General features: G+C 31.2%; 1 protein-coding gene across 1 annotated transcript; it reads right to left on the reverse strand.

The window, feature by feature from the left end:
- Positions 1 to 1,261: 1,261 nt before the first annotated feature.
- LOC130677244 (toll-like receptor 6) lies at positions 1,262 to 22,102 on the reverse strand. The gene is made up of 3 exons (XM_057483926.1): positions 17,454 to 22,102; positions 2,653 to 2,724; positions 1,262 to 1,633 (listed from the first exon to the last, which is right to left on the reverse strand). Exon 1 carries the CDS (start codon positions 21,202 to 21,204, stop codon positions 17,467 to 17,469), a length of 3,738 nt encoding a protein of 1,245 aa, XP_057339909.1. The 5' UTR covers positions 21,205 to 22,102; the 3' UTR covers positions 1,262 to 1,633; positions 2,653 to 2,724; positions 17,454 to 17,466.
- Positions 22,103 to 23,002: the final 900 nt, after the last annotated feature.

The following is a 23,002-nucleotide window of genomic DNA, read 5'->3' on the forward strand; positions in this document are numbered from 1 at the left end:
GTTAGATACTCTCTAAACATGAATTAGTGAAAATGAGTGCAATAAGCAAAATTTTAACTGTTTTTCCCAGTGTTTTTCCAACTAATTCACTAGAAAAAAGTGAATTTTATGCATAAATAGTGAAAATTTTACTTTTTACACAGTAGATTTAAAACATCACTTTTTAAAATCACTGGGTAAATGAGTGTATATGCAACAAATTCCACGTGATCGACTTTTAGCTGTGGCAAATAGTAAATATATACTGTGAATTAATGATAATTCACTATTTCAGGTTTAGAGAGTAGTTAATTAGTTAATCTTACTTCATATTCTTACTTATATTATTGAAAGTGCTGTATCCAATGTATAATGTTTGTTTAATCATGTAATGTTGATGGTTTTGAGGGAGTCTCGACTCCAAGATCAAATAAATTTATTTATCTATCTATCTATCTATATATTATATATATGGAATTTTATAATTTAATGAGTTACTAACATATTTTATAAATTAAAAACATAATATTTTAAGTTTAGTTATTAATATCTGAATGAATAATGTATCGAAATAATTATGTTTCTAATCAACAGCTGTTTCTATTTAATATAAATTTATTTAAGTATTAAAACTCCGGACTGAAGTGAATGCGCGGATTGAAATAAAATCCGCGGCACTCCGAAATCACTCCGCTGATAAAAAAATCCCTATTCAATCCGTCTGCAGAGTGATTTTTTAAAAAACTCTGGAACTCCGAGTCACGGAGTGAATTTGGATTAAAATAAAATCTGTATTCACTCCCAATTTTTTACAGTGTAAGACTATTATTCGTAAGATAGTTTCTAATTTTTCTTTTGATTGATTTTTTTACGATTGAAATTTTTTTTTTTTTTTTTTCAAAATTATAAACAAAATTTTTTTTGAATGAACCATTAGCTAAAAATTTTTAGTGAACTACAATTGATATTTTCTCTCGTTTTAATAAAAATAAAAAACGAAAATATTGATTGCTTTTTATTTTTAAGAAAAAAAAATGATAATTTACAAGGGTTCAAATAAATATCAAATAAAAAGCAAATTTTGTTCATGATTAAAATATATATAAATAATTTTATTGTTTATGATACATATTCCTATCTATATTACAAATATACAAAATTTTATTTATTTATTATTTACACTTTTTAAATTTCGTTTGAGCTAACAAAGCAGTCGCTCAAAACAATAAAAGATAATTAGCGAAGAACAATTTATCTTATGATTTATTTATAAATTTATTTATTTTTTTTTTTAAATATAAATTTCTTTATTAAACGTGATCAATATGTAAATTCAACGATCGACCAATTAGCGAGAGAAAAATGCGTAATTCGTTGCGATATAAGATATACAAGTATTTCTTTTAGTTTTTATTTTTTTTTACTTTTGCACTAATTATGTCCATTTAGTTTAGTTTAGTTTATTTATTTTTTTTTTTTTATTATACTACGAAAGCTATCACGAGTGTCCTTTTTTTTGAATCCAATGTAAAATTATTTTATTTAGTTTTTAATAGTTTTAGTTATTTTCGGTAAATTTAATTATACTCCAGCGCAATTGTGAGAATTTCTTCGTGTTCATAAGAAGAGAGAATTGTCTCAATAGTCCGGGGTTCTGTAAAAAAAAAAAAAAAAATTTATTAATGTAATTTAATTGATGGTTCAAAACTAAAAATAATATTTTTTGCATCTTCTGTTTTTTATAACGATGCTAACGATGCCTCCTACCAAAAATCTGTAGACATAGTTTTTTAGGGAATGTAATGCTCTACAAAAAAAGTCTCTTATAATTTTTTGATAAATCCATTTATTCAAAAGTTATTAGAGCTGGAAGTCAAATTTATAGTAAATTTCGAGATCTTTTTACTTTTCCAGTGAAACTATTAGACTTATCACAAAATATCACAGAAACTTTTTTGTAGACAATTTTATTCCCTACAAATTACTTCTCACAAATTTTTTTCAAATTCCGCATTGTTTTCTAGTTACGTTCATTTTAATGTCAAGCTCTTAAAAAAAGTAGTATTCTAATTTATTTTCAAATCATCGGGGCACAACGGACCTCCCCCCCCCCAAATTTCGAAAAAAAAACCACTTTATAAATGACAACGTCACATCTTAGCCTTTGCCACGAAAATTTCACAGACACGATATTTCATTCTATTTTTAAAACATAACTCCATTTTTACAAAATTTTATTTTGTCAATTTTTGGAAGAAGGGGAGTCGTCACGCCTCGAAAAAAAATTTTGTTGTTACATCATAACAAAATGATAATGAATTTATTCGAAGTTAATCAAAAAAATTGTACCCGATACCCAAAATGACAAAAAAATAATTAACAGCTTGTAGGGTGGCCGTCGTACCCCAACCTCCCTTACACACTTCGTTCTTAAAGATTGAAATATACGTCGTGTAAACAAATTTGTTTATTTTATTAGTTAAGCGATAAAAAAATAAATAAATAAATTAGTTTTAAAAAACAAAATTAACCCTAAGAATTGGATTTAGTAAGTTTTAAAGAGAAATATATATATATATATATATATAAAATTGAATTCACCGAAAGACTCGATAAAAGTAATATAAAACTTTGGGTAGAATGGAGTTGTAAAAACCTTAAAATAAAACTTACTATTCTTCTGGTGATATCCAGGGACTCCATACGTGGATAAAGTTCGATAATACCTCCGGCTAGGATTCACATCTAGAAACAAAAGCAACAAAGAATAAAGTAAGAAATGAATCAATTTTATTTCATTACATTTTTAAACAACTTTCTTTGTTCATAGTCTTGTACACTACATACTATACATTATAAATATATATATATATATATATATATATACCTTACTATTTATATAAAGTACAGTGTGGCAAAGACGAGTACAAAGTAACTAAATATATATAGTAATAGTTGTTAAGTATTTATAGGAATTGAAAAGCTGTACGATGAAAGACAGTAGTTGTGTATGTATATATACATATACATATATATGTAGAGAGAGAGAAAGACAGAGAGGATAATGACAATTGCTATTCCTTAATGAAAATACGTTCGATGGAATTCTATCATTGAGGAAATTCCTGATGCGTTCCAGTCTGCTGACTTAACAACAAAATGAGACTTTCAAGACAAAAGAAAATTTTAATTTTCTCCGTTACAAAAGCAATTGTCTAAGTCAATCTTGTTAGTGATTATTTATATATATTAATATATATTAAAAATAATAAATAAATTTTTTTTTTACAATTGTGGCTGGTACGCAGTAAAAAATCGGGAGTAAATATGGAGTAATTACAGATTTTAATATGAAAATGAATTCCCTTGAAGTGAATGTCACTCAGAGTCATCCGCTCCGCTATAACTCCGGATTTAATCCGCGTTCACTCCGCAAATTTTTTACTCGGTAAAATTGGAAAACGAAATATTAAGGGACAATAAAAACAGTGAATAAAATACTGAAGTGAATATCGAATAAATATATAAAACTTTAACCCTAGAGCATAATATTTAAATGTGATGACTGGAAAAGTAAATCGGGTATTGGAATAAGTTTAAGTATTATTTAACATAAATATTATTTTAAATCCCAGATTGTTTATAAATAAAATATCACAATATAATTTTTGAGAATTTTAGATTGATAATAAATATTTTAAGATAAATTTGATTCTATAAATAAAATAATAAAAGACCGGGTTATTTATTGTGCCACGGGCTCGACGAAAAAAATGTGGGAGTAAAGTGTAAGGAGAGGACAAAGTACTTAAACCCAGTGGGCTGGTGGTTGTTTGTAAACGCCAATAAAATCGTTTATTTTTATTTAAAGTATTCAAAGATTACTATATTATATTCAAATTTAAATCTCCCGCGTTAAATATATTTAATTAACATATCGGTATATTAAATATTAAAATCTTTGACTGCCGGTTATTTAAATCCTCATTAAATCCTACTCCAGTCGCTCTTCTCATCTGCATTTAATTATTAATTATTTAAAATTCACTGATCAATTTAATTAAGTCTTAAAATTCAATTCTATTTATCAGAACTACGAATATTAAACTCAATGTAGGTACAAAGTTTTAATTACTCTGTCCTTGGCACCCTTACCAACTTTCAATATTTCTAACTTTAATATAAAAAGAATCAAAAATTTTCTTAATAAAAAAAATTTTATTCCTCATAAACTTTTTCTTTTGGCAAAATTTTTCTTGACGTCAATTGTCTACATAAATTACGAGCATTGAATCATATCCGTAGAGTGCCAAGAAAATAACAAAAACAATGCAGAAATTTTGATCTGAATATCTTGTGATCATAATTTCGAATAAATAAAAAAAATACATTTTCAAAATAAAACTAAAAAACAATTAATGTGACTGTATTATTTATCAATACGTCTTTTGAACCCTATAGCAATAATTTTCACAGGCATTTATTTTTCATTAACGTTCCTCCAGAGCGAACGGGATCAATATGTCGGCGGAATTATGAGAACTGAGGAACTCAATATGAATTTCGTTTTCGTAGCATTCCTTCATCGCAGTATTCTGAACATCAACTTGAATTTACTGCTTTATATTTCACACGCCATTTTTCTGCCTCTTTACGCTTTCATCTTTCATCTGACACTTGTATTTTTCTCTGTGTCTTTATATTTTTTTTAAATTTATTATTTAAGGGATGAAGTTACATCTATAGCTACAGCGTTTTATTAAAAAAATATTTAAATATAGAAAAATTTTTTATTCAATTTTTATAAAACAGAAATAATTCAATTGAATATAAAATAAAAAACTTTTTAAATGAAATTTGAATCAAACATTTAATGAGAACTCATACTACAAAAAAATGGTGTTAAAATAAACTCATACCGGTGTAGTGGTGTTAAAACGGTGTTCATGCTCAGTAAATTGATAACTTTCGAAGTATACGGGTGTACGGATATTTGTTTTAAAATTGACAAAACCGAAAAAAAAATAATAATAATATTTCGTTACACTGTAAAAAAACTGAGAGTGAATTCGGAGTGATTCCCATATAGCAATTTTTTTAAATTCTTGAGCAAGTCTGCTCTCAAGATCGATAGGTGCTAGTATCTTTTACTACGTATGTGTCTTGCTGCAGATATTTGTGACCAGATTTAAATTGCAAACTTTATACAAGAAATTTGTGCCAGATTACACTGAAAAAAAAAATTTGCTAGCGTAGCAAAAGTCAAGATTACGCAGCTATGTGTTATGATAACAAAACTATCTTGGTTAACGCAACGAAGTGACATTTGTTGTGCTGAGTAAAGTGAAGTTGCTGTTTTAACAAATAATATGTTTTGAGAAAAATTTTTCGAATACGCATATAATTTTTTCCATCTAATACATTGCTAAGGCTGATAGTCAGTATTGGTCATAGTTGTAAACGTGATACTTAGCTCAATTTAGACAAACAGTTATTTTCCAGATAACAATTGTGAACAAATAAATAATATTTTGCTCAACACATGTCATTTATTACAACGGCAACTTCACTTAACTTGCCACAACAAATATCACTTCGTTGCGTTGACCAAGATGGATTTGTTTTCTTAACAAATAGCTGCGTAATCTTGACTTTTGTTACGGTAGCAAATTTTTTTTTTCAGTATATAAATCAATTCTGTAGGAAGACTATAGTTAAAAATAGTTACGCATGGCTTGCTCAAGATTTGCTGAAGGCTTAAAATTGACCTTGAGCCTTGAGCAAGTTATGCGTAAGTATCTACTGTAAGTTACTGGTGCAAGAAATGCGTCAGACACTTTTTCATTGCACGTGTTCAAGATATCTTTAATATTCTTGCGTACGATCCCATGAGCAAGACATACACAAATCTTGACATAGGTTTCTTGATACGCGATCTTGCGAAAGAGGCATACGTAGGAAAAGACATTACTCTCTAAACATGAATAGGTGAAATAAGTGAATATTCACTAATTCTGAGTGCCAACCGAACCACTTTTTGAAATTAGTGGTTCGGTTTGCACTTGGAATTACTGAATATTCACTTATTTTCACTTATTCATGTTTAAAAAATAGCAGCTAGGGGGCGTGCTCAAAATACTTAGTCCAGAATCTTGCTCAAACACATGTTACTAGGGTTACGAATTTTATTTCAATACAAATTCAGTTCGTCACTCGGACTTCCGAAGTTTAAAAAATAAAATCTCTGCATACGGAGTCTGAGTGATTTCGTAGTGATCTTGATTTTATTTCAATCTGCATTCACTCCGATTCGGAGTTTTAATATTAAAATAAACACCTTTAAGAAGTTAATTTCACTCCGAAGTGATCAAATAAACAGTCATTCGCTCTGCGTTCACTTCTGATTTACTCTGCCGATTTTTTAGTGTAAAATTACGAAATTATGGGTATTCGAGATCCAAACAATTTTATTACCTATAAAATAAGTAATTTCATTTTCATTAAACTGAACGAATTGCATACATTTTTGATCATTTATCAAAGGAATATTTACTCTCTAAATCTGAAACAGCACGGAAAGAAAATTATGGCAGCGGTTCCCATAATTTTCTGAAATTTTTTCCTATACCATCATAGGAATTACGACCATAAATTATAGGAGCGGTTCCTACAATTATAGGAATAGTTCCTATGATTATGGGAATGATACCCATAACACTATAGGAATGGTTCCTATAATTTATAGGAATACTTTCTATAATATTATGGGAATCATTCCTATAATTTATGGGAATGGTTCCTATAATTTATAGGAACCATTCCCATAATATTATGGGAATGGTTCCCATATTATCATGAAAAAATTAATTTAAAGAAGTGTGGTAATCACTTCTACAATACACAGAAATATTATTAAACATAAAAACAAAAATTCAAACATTGAAAAAAAAAATCGTATTTGGCAGAAAAACATTAAAATTTTTAACAAGAATTTTTTGTCAGCACAATACATTCAAGAAAATTCAAATTTTGGGAAATTTCTACACTATTGTGCAAAAAAAAAATTTTATGATATAGGGATGGTTCCCATAACATTATGGGAATAGTTCCCATAATATTATAGGAATAGTTCCTATACCAATATGGGAACTATTCCCATAATAGTATGGGAATGATTCCCATAATGGTATGGGAACTATTCTCATACTATTATGGGGATGGTTCCCATAATATATGGGAACCATCCCTATAGTAGTATAGGTACTATTCCCATACCATTATGGGAACCATTCCTATAATGCATAGCAAAACTTCCCATAATTTTCTTTCCGTGAGTGACTATAGCTAGTAAAACAAGTGGTATACTTATAGCTGAGAAATAGTGTATATAAACTAGTTTTCACTGTTTCAGATCTAGAGAGTAGGAAAAATATACTAATCATTTTTATGTCTCTGACATTGTATTATAATATTTGTATTGGAAATACAATTCAACTTTTGGGACTTGAAAAATAACACTACACAGAAAAAAAGGAAATCTTGAAACAAGAAATAAAATGTCTTCGAAATTTTTTTCTTGAACCAAGCAAAATTTCTTACTTTATTGAAGTAAAAAAATTATTTGGATCAAGAAATTATTTCCTTCGCGGAAGACATAATTTTCTTAGTCTAAAACATAAATTCTTTAAACCAAGAAAAAAATTTCTTGGTCCCAAAAAATTTTTTTTTGGTTCGAGAAGATTTTTTTTTCAATTCAACAAATTTTTTTTTTGCCTGAAAATTTTTACGTTTTTAAGTCAAGAAAAAATATCTTGAGCTGAAACGAAAAAGTTTTTGAACCATGAAAAATAATGTTTTAAACCAAGAACAAACTTTCTTGGCCCAAGAAAGTTTGTTCTTGGTTTAAAGCATTATTTTCTCGGGCCAAGAAAGTTTGTTTTTAACTCGAGAAACTTGTTTCTTATCTAAAGACTGTTACCTTATCGAGTCAAGAAACAATGTCTTGAGCTAAAAAAAAAAGTTTTTGTACTAAGAAAAAAAATTTTTTAAACCAAGAAGAAACTTTCTTGGGCCAAGAATTTTTTTATTTGTCGCAAACAAAAAAAAAATTTTCAGCCAAGAAATTAATTTCTTTAATTAAGCAAATAAATCTATCGAGCTAAAAAAATTTATTTTTTTTGTTTCATTTTTTTAATGAACAATTTTTTTTTTGTTTAAATATTACAAACAATGCTGTGAAGCAAATAAATACTGTATCAGAAGCATTTATAAGGGATCGGCAAGTTTCGCAATGAGTTAATATTTAAACAAATTGAGAAAAAACAATTATCGCTTAAACGAGGAATCGAACCCAGATCGATTCGGCGTCACGCGAGAGCTTTACCAACTAAGCCATCGCAGCCTTTGCTAGGCTACGTTTACTTTGCCCACATATACTGAACCACACTGGCTTATGTTCAGTCACATTTTTAAATCCTAAACCCAGAATTAATATTACAAATGTTATCGCCAATAATTTAGAAAAATGTTAGTTTTGACATTTTACCAAAATACTGAACGGATTGTATGAATCGTTCATAAATGAATTTCGACATAAATATAAAAAAGTTAAAACAAAAAAAAAAACAAATTTAATTACAAAAAAAATTGAGAAATTATTCAATATTATATAATTACATTAATCAATTAATTTATTATAATAATATAATTTGGTTATTTAATTTTTAATTTATTTAAAATAAAAAGGTGAACTCAAAATCCATTTGCTGCGCTAGTGTGAGAAAGAGAGAGAGTGGGGAGTATTCATTCCTTCGGGTGCGAAGGAGGGAGCATCTATGAGTGAGAATCCAAGAGAAAACTTTCTTGGCTTGAGACTCTAGTAATCTTGGTTTGAGATTTTTCGTGTGATTGGTCAGAGAAAGTACACTATGCTCAAACCAAGAGTTTAAATTTCTTGAATCAACTCCCTTTATTTTTAGTTCGAGTTCGTACCGTTTATTGTTTCAAAACATCATAGTTCTTTAATTAAGTGTATAACTTTCTCGAACTAAATATTTATATTTCTTGGTTTAAGTAAGTAACATACTCAGATTAAGAAAAATTATTATTAAACTAAAAACTGCAAGTTTTTAAAACAAGTAATTCTATTGTTGGACCAAGTATGAAATATGTATTGGCTTAAGGATTTTTTTTCTTAATTGAAGATTTAAAATTCAAGAAATTATTTCACTTCGTTCAAGAAATTTTCGGTTTTCATTCCACTCGCTGAAAAATTTCTTGGTTGAAGAAAAATTTTCTTGAGAGAAGATTTTTTTTTTTCTGTGTACTTTTATTTTAACACCGCGAAACAATATTAACACCTTTTCTAGTATTATAATAACACCATCGTCGGGGTTAGATTTAACACCGATAATCTTAACAGCCGGATAGCATGTAGGCCAAACATGATTTTTTTTGTACAGAACAAATTATTGAGTATAAAATTCATCTAATGTAAAAAATGTAGAGCCCCCATAAAGAAAACTTTTATTATTTTAACTTTTTAATAAAAAAAAAATCTCATAAATGGTATTTTAACGTTTGTTTTCTTTATAAAATTTATTTTTACTGTAACGTATAAAATAATATATATATATTTAAAAGTTGACATATTTCAACGCCTGTGAATAAGCTTTGAAAGCAGCTGCGACGATTTAAAGCCTTAAGAATTTTCTAAATAAATCGAAAAAATTTAAAAATAACTTTTACGAGGAAAAAAAACGAACATTTTTTTTTTGTCCCACCGCGTAACGAATATTTCCGTTTAAAATTAAAAAAAAATTTTTTATCAACTCAAGTCTAAAGAGTTACAAAGTTTATTCATACGCTCGTAATATATTACTCAGACTGAAGATATATTAATGCATGGGGCAAAAAAAAGAATAGACATATAACAATTTGTAAAGTTGTCATGTGAGAAAAGTGGGCGAAACTTATAATAGAATAATTTTTTCTCAACTCGTCTCCAACGGAATTTGTAAATGAAATAGAATATCTGAATTTATAACCATTCGTTTCTGTAGATTTTTTTTTTTCTCGTCATTTTCTAATGACATCTTTTGAAGCTTGAGTCAAAAATAATTTAAAAATTAAAATATAAAGAAAAGATTATATAAATTAAAGTACAAAGTGTGGCGTAGTAAGGGACGAACGAAGATGGTCTTTTATTGAAAAAGAACTTTAACAGCCGGACTATTATTCCAGCATCACAAGCCATTGTGCCGAGGCGTGAGGCTGCAGATTGAGCATCTGCTATATCGCGGTCTCACTTTCTTCCTCTTTAAATATGTATAGATATATATGTATATGACGGAGGTTCTTTTACCAGAGGTTCTTGCACGCATAGTTGAGCTCTCTGACAGTCGGATGCTACAAAAACACCTGAGCTTGTAGCATAAGAACGTTGGGATCCTCAGAATTCATAATTTTTAAATTAAATCTCATTATTTTGTAATTTATGTTATTAATTATTTTAATAACAGAGGGAATATTTTTTGTTATTTATGAATTATTTATTTAGTATTAATTATTATTCTATATTGAGAGAAAAAATTGTTAATTAGCGCAGAAGATGAAATGGGGATTTGGAATTTTTTACTCTTCGCTCGGATTTTTTTTTTCTGTATAATCAAGTATCCAAAATATAAATAATATTAAATATGATAAAGAGCATATTTAAGTGATTATTATTTTTTAATTATATTTCAAAGTATAAAAAAAAGTTTTTAATAATTTCTAATTATCTTGAGTTGGCTAAAAAAAAATAATAAAATAGTCAACTCAAAAATTATGGAAAACTAATTTTCTTTAAGTAGCTTTCTTTAGAAATCGGACTATTGCAATGGGTCTCATGATCGAATTATCAAAGAATTTTGCCACCACATGTCTTATTTTACCTTGTAGAGTCAAAAAATACCATCTACTCAAAAGTTTATATATATATACGATATAACGCGCCTTGTCATCACGATAGCGCTCGCGATTCTTAACGGATCTCAATGAAATTTTATACATTTTTTTATTGGACGATTACCTTGATCAAGTTCGAAGATGAGCCCAATCGGTCGATTAGTTTGGAAGTTGTGAGTGTTTGAATTTTTTTTTGATTTTCATAAAAATGAATTTTCTGGGTTTATCCTTAAATAACTTTTGAACCGAAAATGATAACTCAATTCTGTAAAAAGTATCTCAATATTTGGACGATTAGCTTTAATTTTCACTGCAATACTTGATTTTTTCAAACATCGTTTCTAACAATTTGATGATATCGAAAATTTCACAAAAAATAAAAAAAGCTTATTTTTGCAGCTTAGTCTTCTTCTAACTTCTAAATGATTCTTCTTCTAACTTCTAAAAGGCATAATTCATTTCCTTGAAATTTATGTTTAAGCTTACAAAATAAGTATTAATTACACTATTGTAGCTTTATTGTATTTACATAAGAAATCTACCTCTCCATTCCGGGTAAGGCCGGATGGCTCTTTTTTTTTACTTTGTAATAAATTTTCAAATATTTGAATTCAATTAAAGTAACAAATTTTATCAAATTTGAAATCAGCTGACGTCTAATAATTTTTGGATTTTCTAAAAAATGATAAATTATAAAAAAAATCAATATTTTAAAAATTGCACCTGTAGTTTTTTAAATTTTCTATATGTGCATTTTTTCAGTTTTTTTTTTCTGAATTGATCTATTCGAAAAAAATCCGAAAATTCTTGCGTGTCTGCTAACTTCGGATCATAAAAATTTAAGCGTGAAAATGGAATTTTTTAATTAATTTCCGAAAAACTCTCGAAAGATTTTAGAGAAATGCAAAATAATTTTCATTGGTCAAAATATTTAGAGCCTTAAAAAATTTCCAATTTTTTGATGTGCGAATTTTTGAAGCTTTGGCGGTTGGAAATAAAGGAAATAAATTTAACTATTAAATATAATTCAATTGAAAACTACATGAAAAAAAATCAATCAATTGACATTTGACATGTCCATTGAACTTGGGGTTTTGTACATGTAAAAGTCAACCAAAAAGGGCTTTATGAAAAGGCACATGACGGCGGAAGGGCGAGTGAATGAAAGTGAAAGAAATGAAATAAAATAAAAAAAGTGCTCACATTGTTACTCAATACAAAGCGACGAAAAAGAAGGAAAAGTAAAAGGTTACATGTATATCTATGTATACATAATTGTTATTATTATAACTTTTTTTCTTTTTACGTTCAATAATTTAGAGAAAATCCGCGGATGTATATGGCCAGCGTGGAAAATAAAGCGATGCCTTTTGGCAATGTTCACGGCACACTGATTGCCCATAGAAAAGAAAGTAAAAAATATATAAAATCAATGAGTGAATGTGACGAAGGTTAGACCGAGTACTTTCATCTTGCTCTCGTCTTTTGTCTTTTGTTCTTTTACTTTATTCGATTTTTTTTCTTCTTTTTTTTTACTTATTTCTTTCTGTCGTTATAGCTATTTTTTTTCTTCCCTTATTCCCTAGTTTTTGTTCTTTTATCCGAGCTATCACTCGTTCAACGGCTACCCTATTTAATTCTCGTCACGTTTTCTCTTGTGTGCTGATTGATAGATTGATTGCATTTCTAAATTCTCGTGATGCTGCTGGTGCACCTTATGCCGCTTAATCATCATCTTTTGTATTTCCAGATCATCTTTGTCTAATTACGGAAATCGTGATCAAACAGTTCATTAACGAATTACGTTTTAGTTTTTAATAACAAAAAAATTTTTATTAATAAAAAAAATTCTGGTTTAATTTCTGGAATTTATCATAAAGAGGATTTGAAAAAAAATTTTTTTTTTTATTCATTTTACGCGTTTTTATTTAAAAATAACTCAGTTTAATTCTCTTTGATTCGTTGCATGAAATATTTAATTGAATCAGCAGTATAATTTAATATGGAAAAATTTTTTTGCATTCAAATATTTTTTTTTTAATTGAAAAAAAAAAAATTGATCTATTTACTAGTAATTTTATGTATACTTTGCACATACACGAGTAAAAAAATCAATCAGTGCCGTAGCCGGGATTTGAACTCTGATCGTTGAAAAATTTGAAAAAAAAAAATAATAATAAATAAAAGAACCAAATTTAAAACTAATAGCAGTGATTTTTTCTTTTACTTTTTCATTAATCTTTTGAAATTAAAATTTCGATAATTATAAAAATGGAATGTTAGGTCATAGCTCAAAAAAATCAACTTATCAAATCAGTGATGCAGGGTTGATGATGGGGTTGTCCTCAACACGGAAAAAACGGAATATTAAAAATTAATAAATAATAGTAAAAAGTGGAATCTGTTATCAATAATTAGTACTATTATGTACTGCAAAGTAGTTTACTAATTTTTGTAGATTTCTAAAAATTACTATCAATTATTTCAAAAAGTAAGTAAATATTATTACTTCTAGGTATAAATACGTGACTTATTAGTGAAAATTAATTAATTTATGGCATACATCTATTAAAAAGTAATGATTGGTCAAATTAACAATTGCTATCTTAGATACTGATTTTTCCAGCCGAAAATCTGAAAAAGTTACTAACTCTTATTTTATAAATTCGATATCACTGATCAATTATTAGCTTAAAATATTATTTATTCATCATTATAAATTAATTTACAATATACATAAATCGAATAAGTGGTAAATAATAAAATGAAAAATTATATATACTAGATACTGATTTTTTGTTCATAAAAATACCGAAAACTTCTAACTCTTATTTTATAAATTCTATCCCATTGACTAATAATTAATATAAAATGTTATTTATTCGTTATTATAAATTAATTTATTATATACATAAATCGAATAAGTGGTCAATTTTTTTAATTTTTCTATGTTTATTTGAAAAGTAATAAATAACTGTAGATACCAGTTTATCGATTCTTTTTCATATTTATTTTAATATACGAAATTACAAATTTTGCTCTTCTACGTGTATCAAATTTTAATATAAGTAATAGCCATTTTGTAATATATATAATGATCCTGGTTTGATATTAGTATACAAATATACTAATTTTAAGTCAAAAATAAACTACAAACTATTAAATTAAATTTTGAGCATCATTTTTTTCCGTGAGTAGGGTATAGACTTCAAACGACACTTCAGCAAAAGCAGCAGAGGGTCAAAATACTGCTGGTATAAAATCTTTCAACTTCAATTTTGTTCTAATTTTATTTTTAAATCAACTAGTAATTTACAGTTAATGAATGAAATCAAATTAGTCTTGTTGTCTAGTATTATGTTTATTACTCTCAATATAATATTATTATTAAACGTATTATATCGAGTCATTCATACATAATAATGAATTACAAAAATGTTGACCATCAAAAAATATCAAACTAGGGTAGAAGTAGCATTCGTGGCCACTGCTCCATTTTCGGATATTTAATACTTTATTTTAATAATTGAAAAAGTATAAAAAGAAATTTCCATTTTATTAGTGGAATAAAAGTATCTTTGAACACATGTTGAAAATTAATTGTCATTGCGTCTTTTACAAATTATTTTATTTTAATTTTTTGTGTCTAAAATCGGCTCTAAAATGGCCAATAACGGTACCTCTACCCTATAAGAATTTAAAATAACAATTTTTTTTTAATTCCATGGTCCCATCAATTAAAAAAAAAACATTTTGGATCTCATTAGATTTTAAATATTTTTTCCCGCGTATTCATAAATAGGCAGTTTTAATTTAAATTCTTAGCTATCAAAGATACGCAAGATTATAAAGGAAATAAATTTTGCCATAAAGTAAATAATTATTAAGTCATTTCATTGGACAATTTTTTTTATGAATAACAATAAAAAAAATTAAAAAAAAAAAGTTTAAATGAATTAAATTAATATGATGTATAAATGTAGGTTATTACTCGTATGAAAAAGGGATTCATAGAAGTTGATTCATTCATTAGGAAACATAGTTGTGTGGTTAATTTAGTTTCAATAAAGTCGTTACGGTTTGGTGAAAGTTAAAGCAAAGTTTCAATTAATTCACGTGTTACAACTACGGAAGAGATGGCGACGGCGTAGAAGGATGAGGGCTCACTAAAATTACTCTGCAGAATCGATATTAAACTAGTGGATATATTCATACATATATATATATACATATAGATATATATGTATCTATCCACAGCAAAGGCAGATTGATGCAGGCAATCGATTAAATACCACAGTTCGACTGATTCGATAATTGAAGAACAAATCGGATTATCTACTCGCAATTCAAGAGAAAATACCAACCAGTTTGTATCCAACCATCAAGGACTGTATTCAATAAGTTTCAATTTAAAATCATAATTCTCTTATTAAGTGTATCCACCAATTTAAAACTCATTCATTTCTCATTTCGTAAATATCCAATTAAACTACACTCTATTTTTACTTTATTCGTTTTAACTGATATACATTTTTTTTTCTTTGTCTACCAACACAAGTCACGTCTGCTATCGATCCACTATTGGACGTGAAAAAAATTTTTTAAGGGAATTGTTAATTCGTTAAATTACTGTTAATTATATTAATGAGTTCCTTTCCAATTATCGTTTATATTTGTCAGCTTTTACCTTCTCTACATTTTTTTTTTTTTTCCGCTAATTAATTATCATTTTAACGTTATTATGCTTTCTGATCTCTTTACTTTATTATCGTGACATAATTAATGTCATATATTTCAATTTAATATTAAATGCCACTATTTTATTTTTAATTTAAATATTAAATTTTTTTTTAATTTTCGTAAAAAATCCAAATATTTGAAATTTAAAAAAAATTTAATGACGATTTTGTCTCTTTGCTATTTTAGTAGAAGATATTAAAAATAGGGTAAAATGGTCATTCGAATTTTTTTCAGTAGTTTTTAAAAAAAAAAATTCGATACTTGGAATCCAAAAATTTTGACCTGCTGCGATAAATTTTTTTTTTTTTTCAATAATAATATATATGTAAATAAACGAAGATGTAAAAATTTCCGGAAAAAATAAAAAATGTATGAATAAAAAAGAAGCACTTTCTCCTGAATGGAAACATTGGAAACTGGGGCAAAAAAATAGTAGCAACACAATGAGTCTCTTTGGAGCCATTGTCCGTTGTAAATGTATTTTTTAGGTAATCCCTAAAAGAGAGCGAGTAAAAAAGGGCGAAACTTGTAAAGAAGCCAAACCCGGGGGGTTTCGGGTTTAGGAGCGGGCGTATCGATGCAGCTTATCGGCAGCTCAGCCGTTAATGGAAGTGAAAGCGTGCAGGCAGACGTTAAACCGGACAATAAAAAAAGTAAAAATGAAAACAAAAAATTCCAAGTAGGAAAAAATAATTTTACTACTCGGACATATTTATAAAGCTCGTAAAAATAAGGAACGACATGAAAGAAAAATGGTAATAAAATGTTATGAATTACGTTTATACGCTTCCATGCAGTTCATATTCCTGGATATTTTACAACCATTATTATTACTGCTACTGAAACTTTTTAAAACTGATAAATCCAATGACAGATAATTTGTCATAGCTCACGGCTCATTGGATAATCCTCATAATATTTATGGAGTATCCTAGTCTCGTTCGTTCTCAACGGTACCGTAAACTCGATTTCCTATTGCTGATAAAATTAATTGCAACTTCTATCTACTGTGAACACTTGTACCAATAGCCATACTACAAGACAATATACATAGATAAATATATACATATATATATATAACATACTTTTCGACTGCTTTACGAGATTGTCATTATAAATTTTCAGTATTAACGAATTAAACAGAAAACAGTGCGTTTTTTATGACTAATGATGCCGATTGTCGATAGAGAAAATTTATTTTCATTGGATTAATAACGAAATACTCGACAAAAGTGTAGATAAATATTTTAAAACGTATTATTTATTTATTTCGTTGTCGTCGTTGGAGTAAAAAAGTGAATAAATAAATGTATTTTAAGGTAATTTTGCAAATGCATATCGATTGCAAGGTATAAAGCGACCTTCTTGGAGTAATAAGGCTCATATATTTCACGTTATATCGCAGAAGGATCTTTTCCTCGTACGATGCACCGCTGAGGGAAATGGAGAAGATTTTTCTCTGGGCTCGGAGAGCACTGAGCACAATATAATTGTATACATCGTCGCATCGTTGAGTGAGATAGCAATCTAGCTGTTGATTCGCATCGCCGATACACGGTCTTGTTGAGGAAACGAGATATCACCTTTATTTTTTTTTTTTTCCGATAAAAAATGATCCTGTTACGATAATTAACAAGGGTACATGGGTGTGGATGGTTTTTTTTTCTCAGAAAATGTAAAGACATATTTTTATGCATTTTTTTACGACCCATTTTACCCCAATGGTGAAATTTTTAAAAAAGAAGTTGGTATTATTTTTATTATTGCTATAAAAAAAAAAAACTTACCTAAAGCATGATCCTATGCCCACAAATGTTGAGAAGGTGGTGGCGGGGGAGGCGGCAAAGGCAGCGGTCTCTCTAGCACCGGGATCGGCGAAACGTCAGGCATAGCAAACTTTAATTTCTGCCAAAACAATTTATCACCCCAAACTAGAACCGTGTGGGAGGATATTCTCTTTCTCAAATCAGCGTCCAAATCACGTGGGCAGACGCCGCCAACAAGTAACAAAATAACAGAGCGTCCTTTCCCCCTCAGCGCGTCTCTGAGTGCAGCTTTGAACTCGAACCTCGACCACTCTCCGTGTAGAAAGTTCCGCGACAAAATTAGAATCGTGCGTCTTGAGGAGTCAGCTGCTTCAGCAACCGCATCTGCGACATTCGCCCCAGCACCAAGGTCACGGTAATGCAGGCACAGTCTGTAAGAGGATTCTAGTCCCGGAACCAAGACACGTGATACAAAATTTTCATCAACAGCCGAATACGAAATGTAAGCATCGAACGGTTTTTCGCGGTCCTCGAAGGCCGCAGTTTTGTAGCAGGCCCTCAGTCCACAGCGACTTGCTGCCCAGGCCCGCAATGTGCGACGATGCCTAAATGCCCCGCAAATCAGAGCAACCATTGCAAAGAAGAGCACCGCAGTTGCCAGCAAAAGAGGTAAATACGCTTCCAGCTGACGTGTTTCAATGGCTGAAGTTGTTCCCGTCAATGCTGCGCAATTTACTACTGTGCCATTGACTACTAAATTAATGGGCATTCCCAGCTCGCAAGTGACACGCTTCCAATCGGTTATCTTAGCTTCATTCTTGGTCATCCAATCACGTACTTGATCCAAGTAACCACACTCACAGCTCCATGGATTGTTTGAAATGCTTATGTCAACTAAGTACGGATTCAACGACAGCTGCCACAGCGCAAATGTTTTCAGTTTATTATTATCCAGTCTAAGTACTTCCAAATGAGTTAGTGCATTGAACGTACCATTGTCGATGTGTGTTAGCAAATTGTTTTGCAGATAAAGCTCCTTTAGATTTTCCAAGGGCATCAGTTCAACGCCGTTTAGACGCTCGATTTTATTGTTTTCAAGATGCAAAACAATGAGCCGTTTTAGACCGCTGAATGTGTGGTTGTGGATCGCAATTATATTACTGTCGTTGATGTAGAGAACTTCAAGGTTTTTGCGGCCAATAAACGAGTGCGAGGTCAATTCACTGAAATTGTTCCCATCCAAATAGACTTCTGTTGCATCCATGGGCAGCCTTCCCGGAAGGGTTTTGTAGTCAGAATTTGAACAGTCTACGACATTCGCTGACCATGACTGGTCATGGTAGCATGTGCAGTTACTGGGACATGTCATTTCACAGTCACAGGCGTCAAAGTCGCAGCAATGGCACAAAGCAAAACAATGGGCTTTGTAAGTACACAAAAATTGTGATGGTTTGGCTTCCAAGAGAGACACAAATGCGCGATGACGATCGTAAGGTAATCGACAGTAGACTAGCTCGAGGTCCATGACACGTGGATGTTGTCTGAGTGACAGTGAGTTGATGCGTTGCAGCCACTCGATTGTGCAGTCACAAATAAATGGGTTACCTCCAATATAGAACTCCGGCAGAGCACGATTTTCAGGAATCTGTGTTAGCTGGAGTGCTGACAAGTCCATTTTAACAATTTGGTTGGCATACAAGTCGACACGTGTCAAATTTAATTTGTCGTAGAAGGTCTGGGGCTCGACAGTATGGATTTTATTATCATTAACAAACAGCAACTCGATTGAATCTGGCACAGACTTGGGATCGATACGCGTTAACTCATTAAACGAAACGTCAAGTGTTTGTAAATGGAAATTTGCTGGAGCAACACCGAGGTCTTGAATTTTATTCTTATGCAAATCCATCCACTGTAGCTTTTCCGGTAACAGAGTGTAATCAAAATGGTTAATCATATTGTCAGACATATTTAGCCACAACAAACCAGGAGTGTTTGCAAATATACCAGTCATGTCTTGAAGATAATTTGCGTCCAACCTGATAGCCTGCAAAGCCTCATTACCAGAAAACGCCCCGTATTCGACATACTCAATTTTATTGCGCGCTAAATTTAGAATTTGTAGTGCTGGTAGTTCGGAAAGTGCACCACGTGTCACGTTAATTATTTCGTTACCGATCATTCGCAATCCGTACAAATTGGTCATGCCGCGAAAACCCGGTTTATCTAGACTTTTGATTTGATTCTCGCCGAGATCCAGCGTACGCAATAATCGCATGTCTTTCAAGGCAATTGGTATGTATTCGAAATTATTACCAGACAGATTCAAATCCTGCATACTCGAACAATTACGAAATGCATCTGGATGAATGCCTTCGAGTGCATTAGAATCCAGTGACAGCAACGAAACGGCATACAAACCGTTAAGTGAATACGCATCCAGATACGTCAGCCTATTGTGGGACAACTCGAGTGTATGTAAATTACTCATTGGCGAAAAAGTATCTGCCGGAATGATGTCTATCTCATTATACTGTAAATTTAGTATCTGAAGTGTGTAGAGATCTTTAAATAGTTCGGGATCAATTTTGTCGATTTTATTGCGTGATAAATCCAGAAGCACAAGACGGATAAGACCAATGAAAGTGTTCGAGTCAAGCCACGAACTCGTCAACATATTACGCGATAAATCCAGCGTGACAAGTTGATTCATGTCGGCAACTAAACCAGGCGCCAGTGCGCTGATTGAATTATTTTGGAGACGCAGTTCCTTGAGCGTATTTGTGGCATCTTTAAACATACCAGCCGGCAACGCAACAATCCGGTTGCTCGACAGGTCGCATACCTCTAGAGATCTCAACCCACGTAATGCAGCGTCGTCAACCACTCTGATTACATTTCCAGACACATTCAGCGTACGTAGCCGCTGCAATGACGAGAAACCGTGTGACGGCAGTACTGATATCTGGTTATTAGACACATCCAAACTCTGTATATCAAGTGAGCACGTCACTTGCGACGTAACTGACGACGTCAATGATGGAACCGTTGATTCGACATCTCGTTTAGAAACACCAACACTGTAATCACTGAATCCCAGTTCAGCGACGTCCTTCAACATATTCCACGAGACATTCAGTGTCACCAGATTAGTCATCGGGCAAAATATCCCTTCCGGAAGCTGCCAGATATTGTTCGCCGACAAATCCATCTTCTCGATCAAACGTGTCATATCGAAGGCACCTCGTTCCAACTCTAAGCTCACTTTGCTTCTACGGTCGTACATCATACTGCGTACGGTCAAGTTTCGCAAATCATGAAAGCCCATTAGGACTTTTGCTGGCCACGTTGTTATTTTGCAGCCAATCAGCCTCAAATCGCGTAATCGCCACAAATGAGCATACTGCTCAATTAAATTAATTCCCGTTCCTAATGTGGCTTTAGTACCAGCACTTTGACTTGCACTGGCACTTAAACTGGGACCAGTGTTAACTTTCAGCTGATCATTGCAAACAATTGTCAGTGTCGTTACGTATTCGCTGATGACACGTGACAAATTCAAGTGGGGCACGATCCAATGGTTGTTGTACACACAAGTTAGTGCCGTTTCATGATGTAAGGTACATTGCTGAGGTACATCGTACCTCGATGAAGTCGGAGAACTGGTAACTGCCGAAACGTGACCTCCACCAAAGACAAGACAGCAAAACCAGGCCAGCCGGAAATGTAGCAAAGTTAACGAGCGGGCCGGGTGGCCACTACCGGCCCTCATTTCTAAAGCTCTACTGCCACTATTTAACTCGCTCTCAAACAGCCCAGAGCCACTCGTACTTAGAAACAGTACTCGGTCAGCAGATAGTTGGCTCTATTCTGACACATTGAATCTGTGCATGCTGACGATAATGTTGATGATGCGACTACTAACACTGATGACGTCTGTGTCCCAGTAAAAACAAAATGTTCTGCGGTTAACATCTCGGCTCTTGTGTTTCCGCTCTTCTTGTTTGCTTCTTTTATTCCCTTCTCTCTTTCTCTCACTCTAGCTCATTCTTTTTTTACTGCACAATACGGGTCGTCAAGTATCCACTCGTTGGAAATTTTCTCGTCTTTTATTCCGCTCTTCCGGGACAATTGTCTGGCCTCAGTAAAAAAAAAAAAAATTATGCCATGCACAGAGTCCACTTTTCTAACCACCCTGAATATGAGACCGTTTACGCCTCAATTTTTTTTCTTCCACGGTCTTCTTCACCACATCACTGAATGTTCCCACGCAAGTTAACCACCAAGATTAATAATTACAATCATTTTAAACCATGATCATGTCACTTTGGTATTCAATCCATGCGAGTTATCGCAAAAGCTTGATCCCATTTTTAATCCCACTAACTTATTCTATTCCCATTGAAAGACCATCAGAATACTAAGCAAAGCATCCCCAATAGTTTCCCCCAAATTTCTCTGTTTTTAACTAAACTCACTTCCAAATTCACAGCGCGCCGAATTCAAATGCGGCTTTTTACGTAAATCATATTCGAAACAAAGTTTAAACCCCAAAAAAATTTTTGTTCAACCCTAGTATTAAACAGAAACAGCAACAACACGGATACGGATACGGATGCAGAACCAACACGACCGGAGGCTTCCGCACAACTGACGGGAGATCACAACGGACTTTTACTCCAACTCGACTACGACGCAACATCCACTGGTACCGGGTTCCCCTACCCCAGGAACAAACTACCACCTCCATCGGTATTTCTACTACTACTTCTTACCATTCGTATACAACATAACCACTACTACCCTTTTACAACAACTACTACTACCACCACTACTACTATTACAAATATTACACACAGGACCAAGGACTCTATGTACTATAATTTAAACTACTGTGCTGCTATGTTACGGCTGTTACTACTACTAGGACAGCAATACAAAGTGTATCGACACAGAGGCCAGGACTCTGCAGTTCGTAGTCGTTACTGTCCATGTACACATTCATAAATATAAGGTTTTGTATTTATAATATTAATACAACTAAAGCTCTGCAATATGTTCGAAAACATAAATAACTGATAATAAAAATTTTTTATTAAATAGAATTCACGGGGAAAAATAACAGAATACACTAAAAAAAAAAAAAAAAACACACGCTAAAAATTTAAAAAAGTTCTGGGGTAAAATGACCAATTAAAAATTTTCAGTATACATAAAATTTTGAAACCGGGACCAAATTTATATATTTATTTTGATGGAGCAAAATGGATGCACAAAAATTTGAAATTTAATTTTTTTACAGAAATAATAGTTCATCATCGGACAATTCTTAATTAATTGGGATCTGGGTGTTGGGTTGTGCTGATACTTTTTATAAAAGTTTGACTATTTTTTTTTTATTTATACATAAAAAATTGACAAAGGAAAGCTAGTTTAACACCTGTACGGGTTTTGTCCACTTTTATTCAAGGATTGTTTTATTTGTTCGGAGCTTTTACAACTCGGTTGTTTAACTTTCAAGTACTGCTGCCAAACTCGGTTCTCAACTCGTGCAAGGGCCCCATGAAAAC

This window comes from Microplitis mediator, chromosome 11 (assembly GCF_029852145.1).
Source record: "Microplitis mediator isolate UGA2020A chromosome 11, iyMicMedi2.1, whole genome shotgun sequence".
NCBI classification, from domain to species: Eukaryota; Metazoa; Arthropoda; class Insecta; order Hymenoptera; family Braconidae; genus Microplitis; species Microplitis mediator.

Excerpts from the sequence above, each read along its gene's own strand:
- LOC130677244 (XM_057483926.1), bottom strand. The coding sequence starts at position 21,204 with ATGAGGGCCGGTAGTGGCCACCCGGCCCGCTCGTTAACTTTGCTACAT.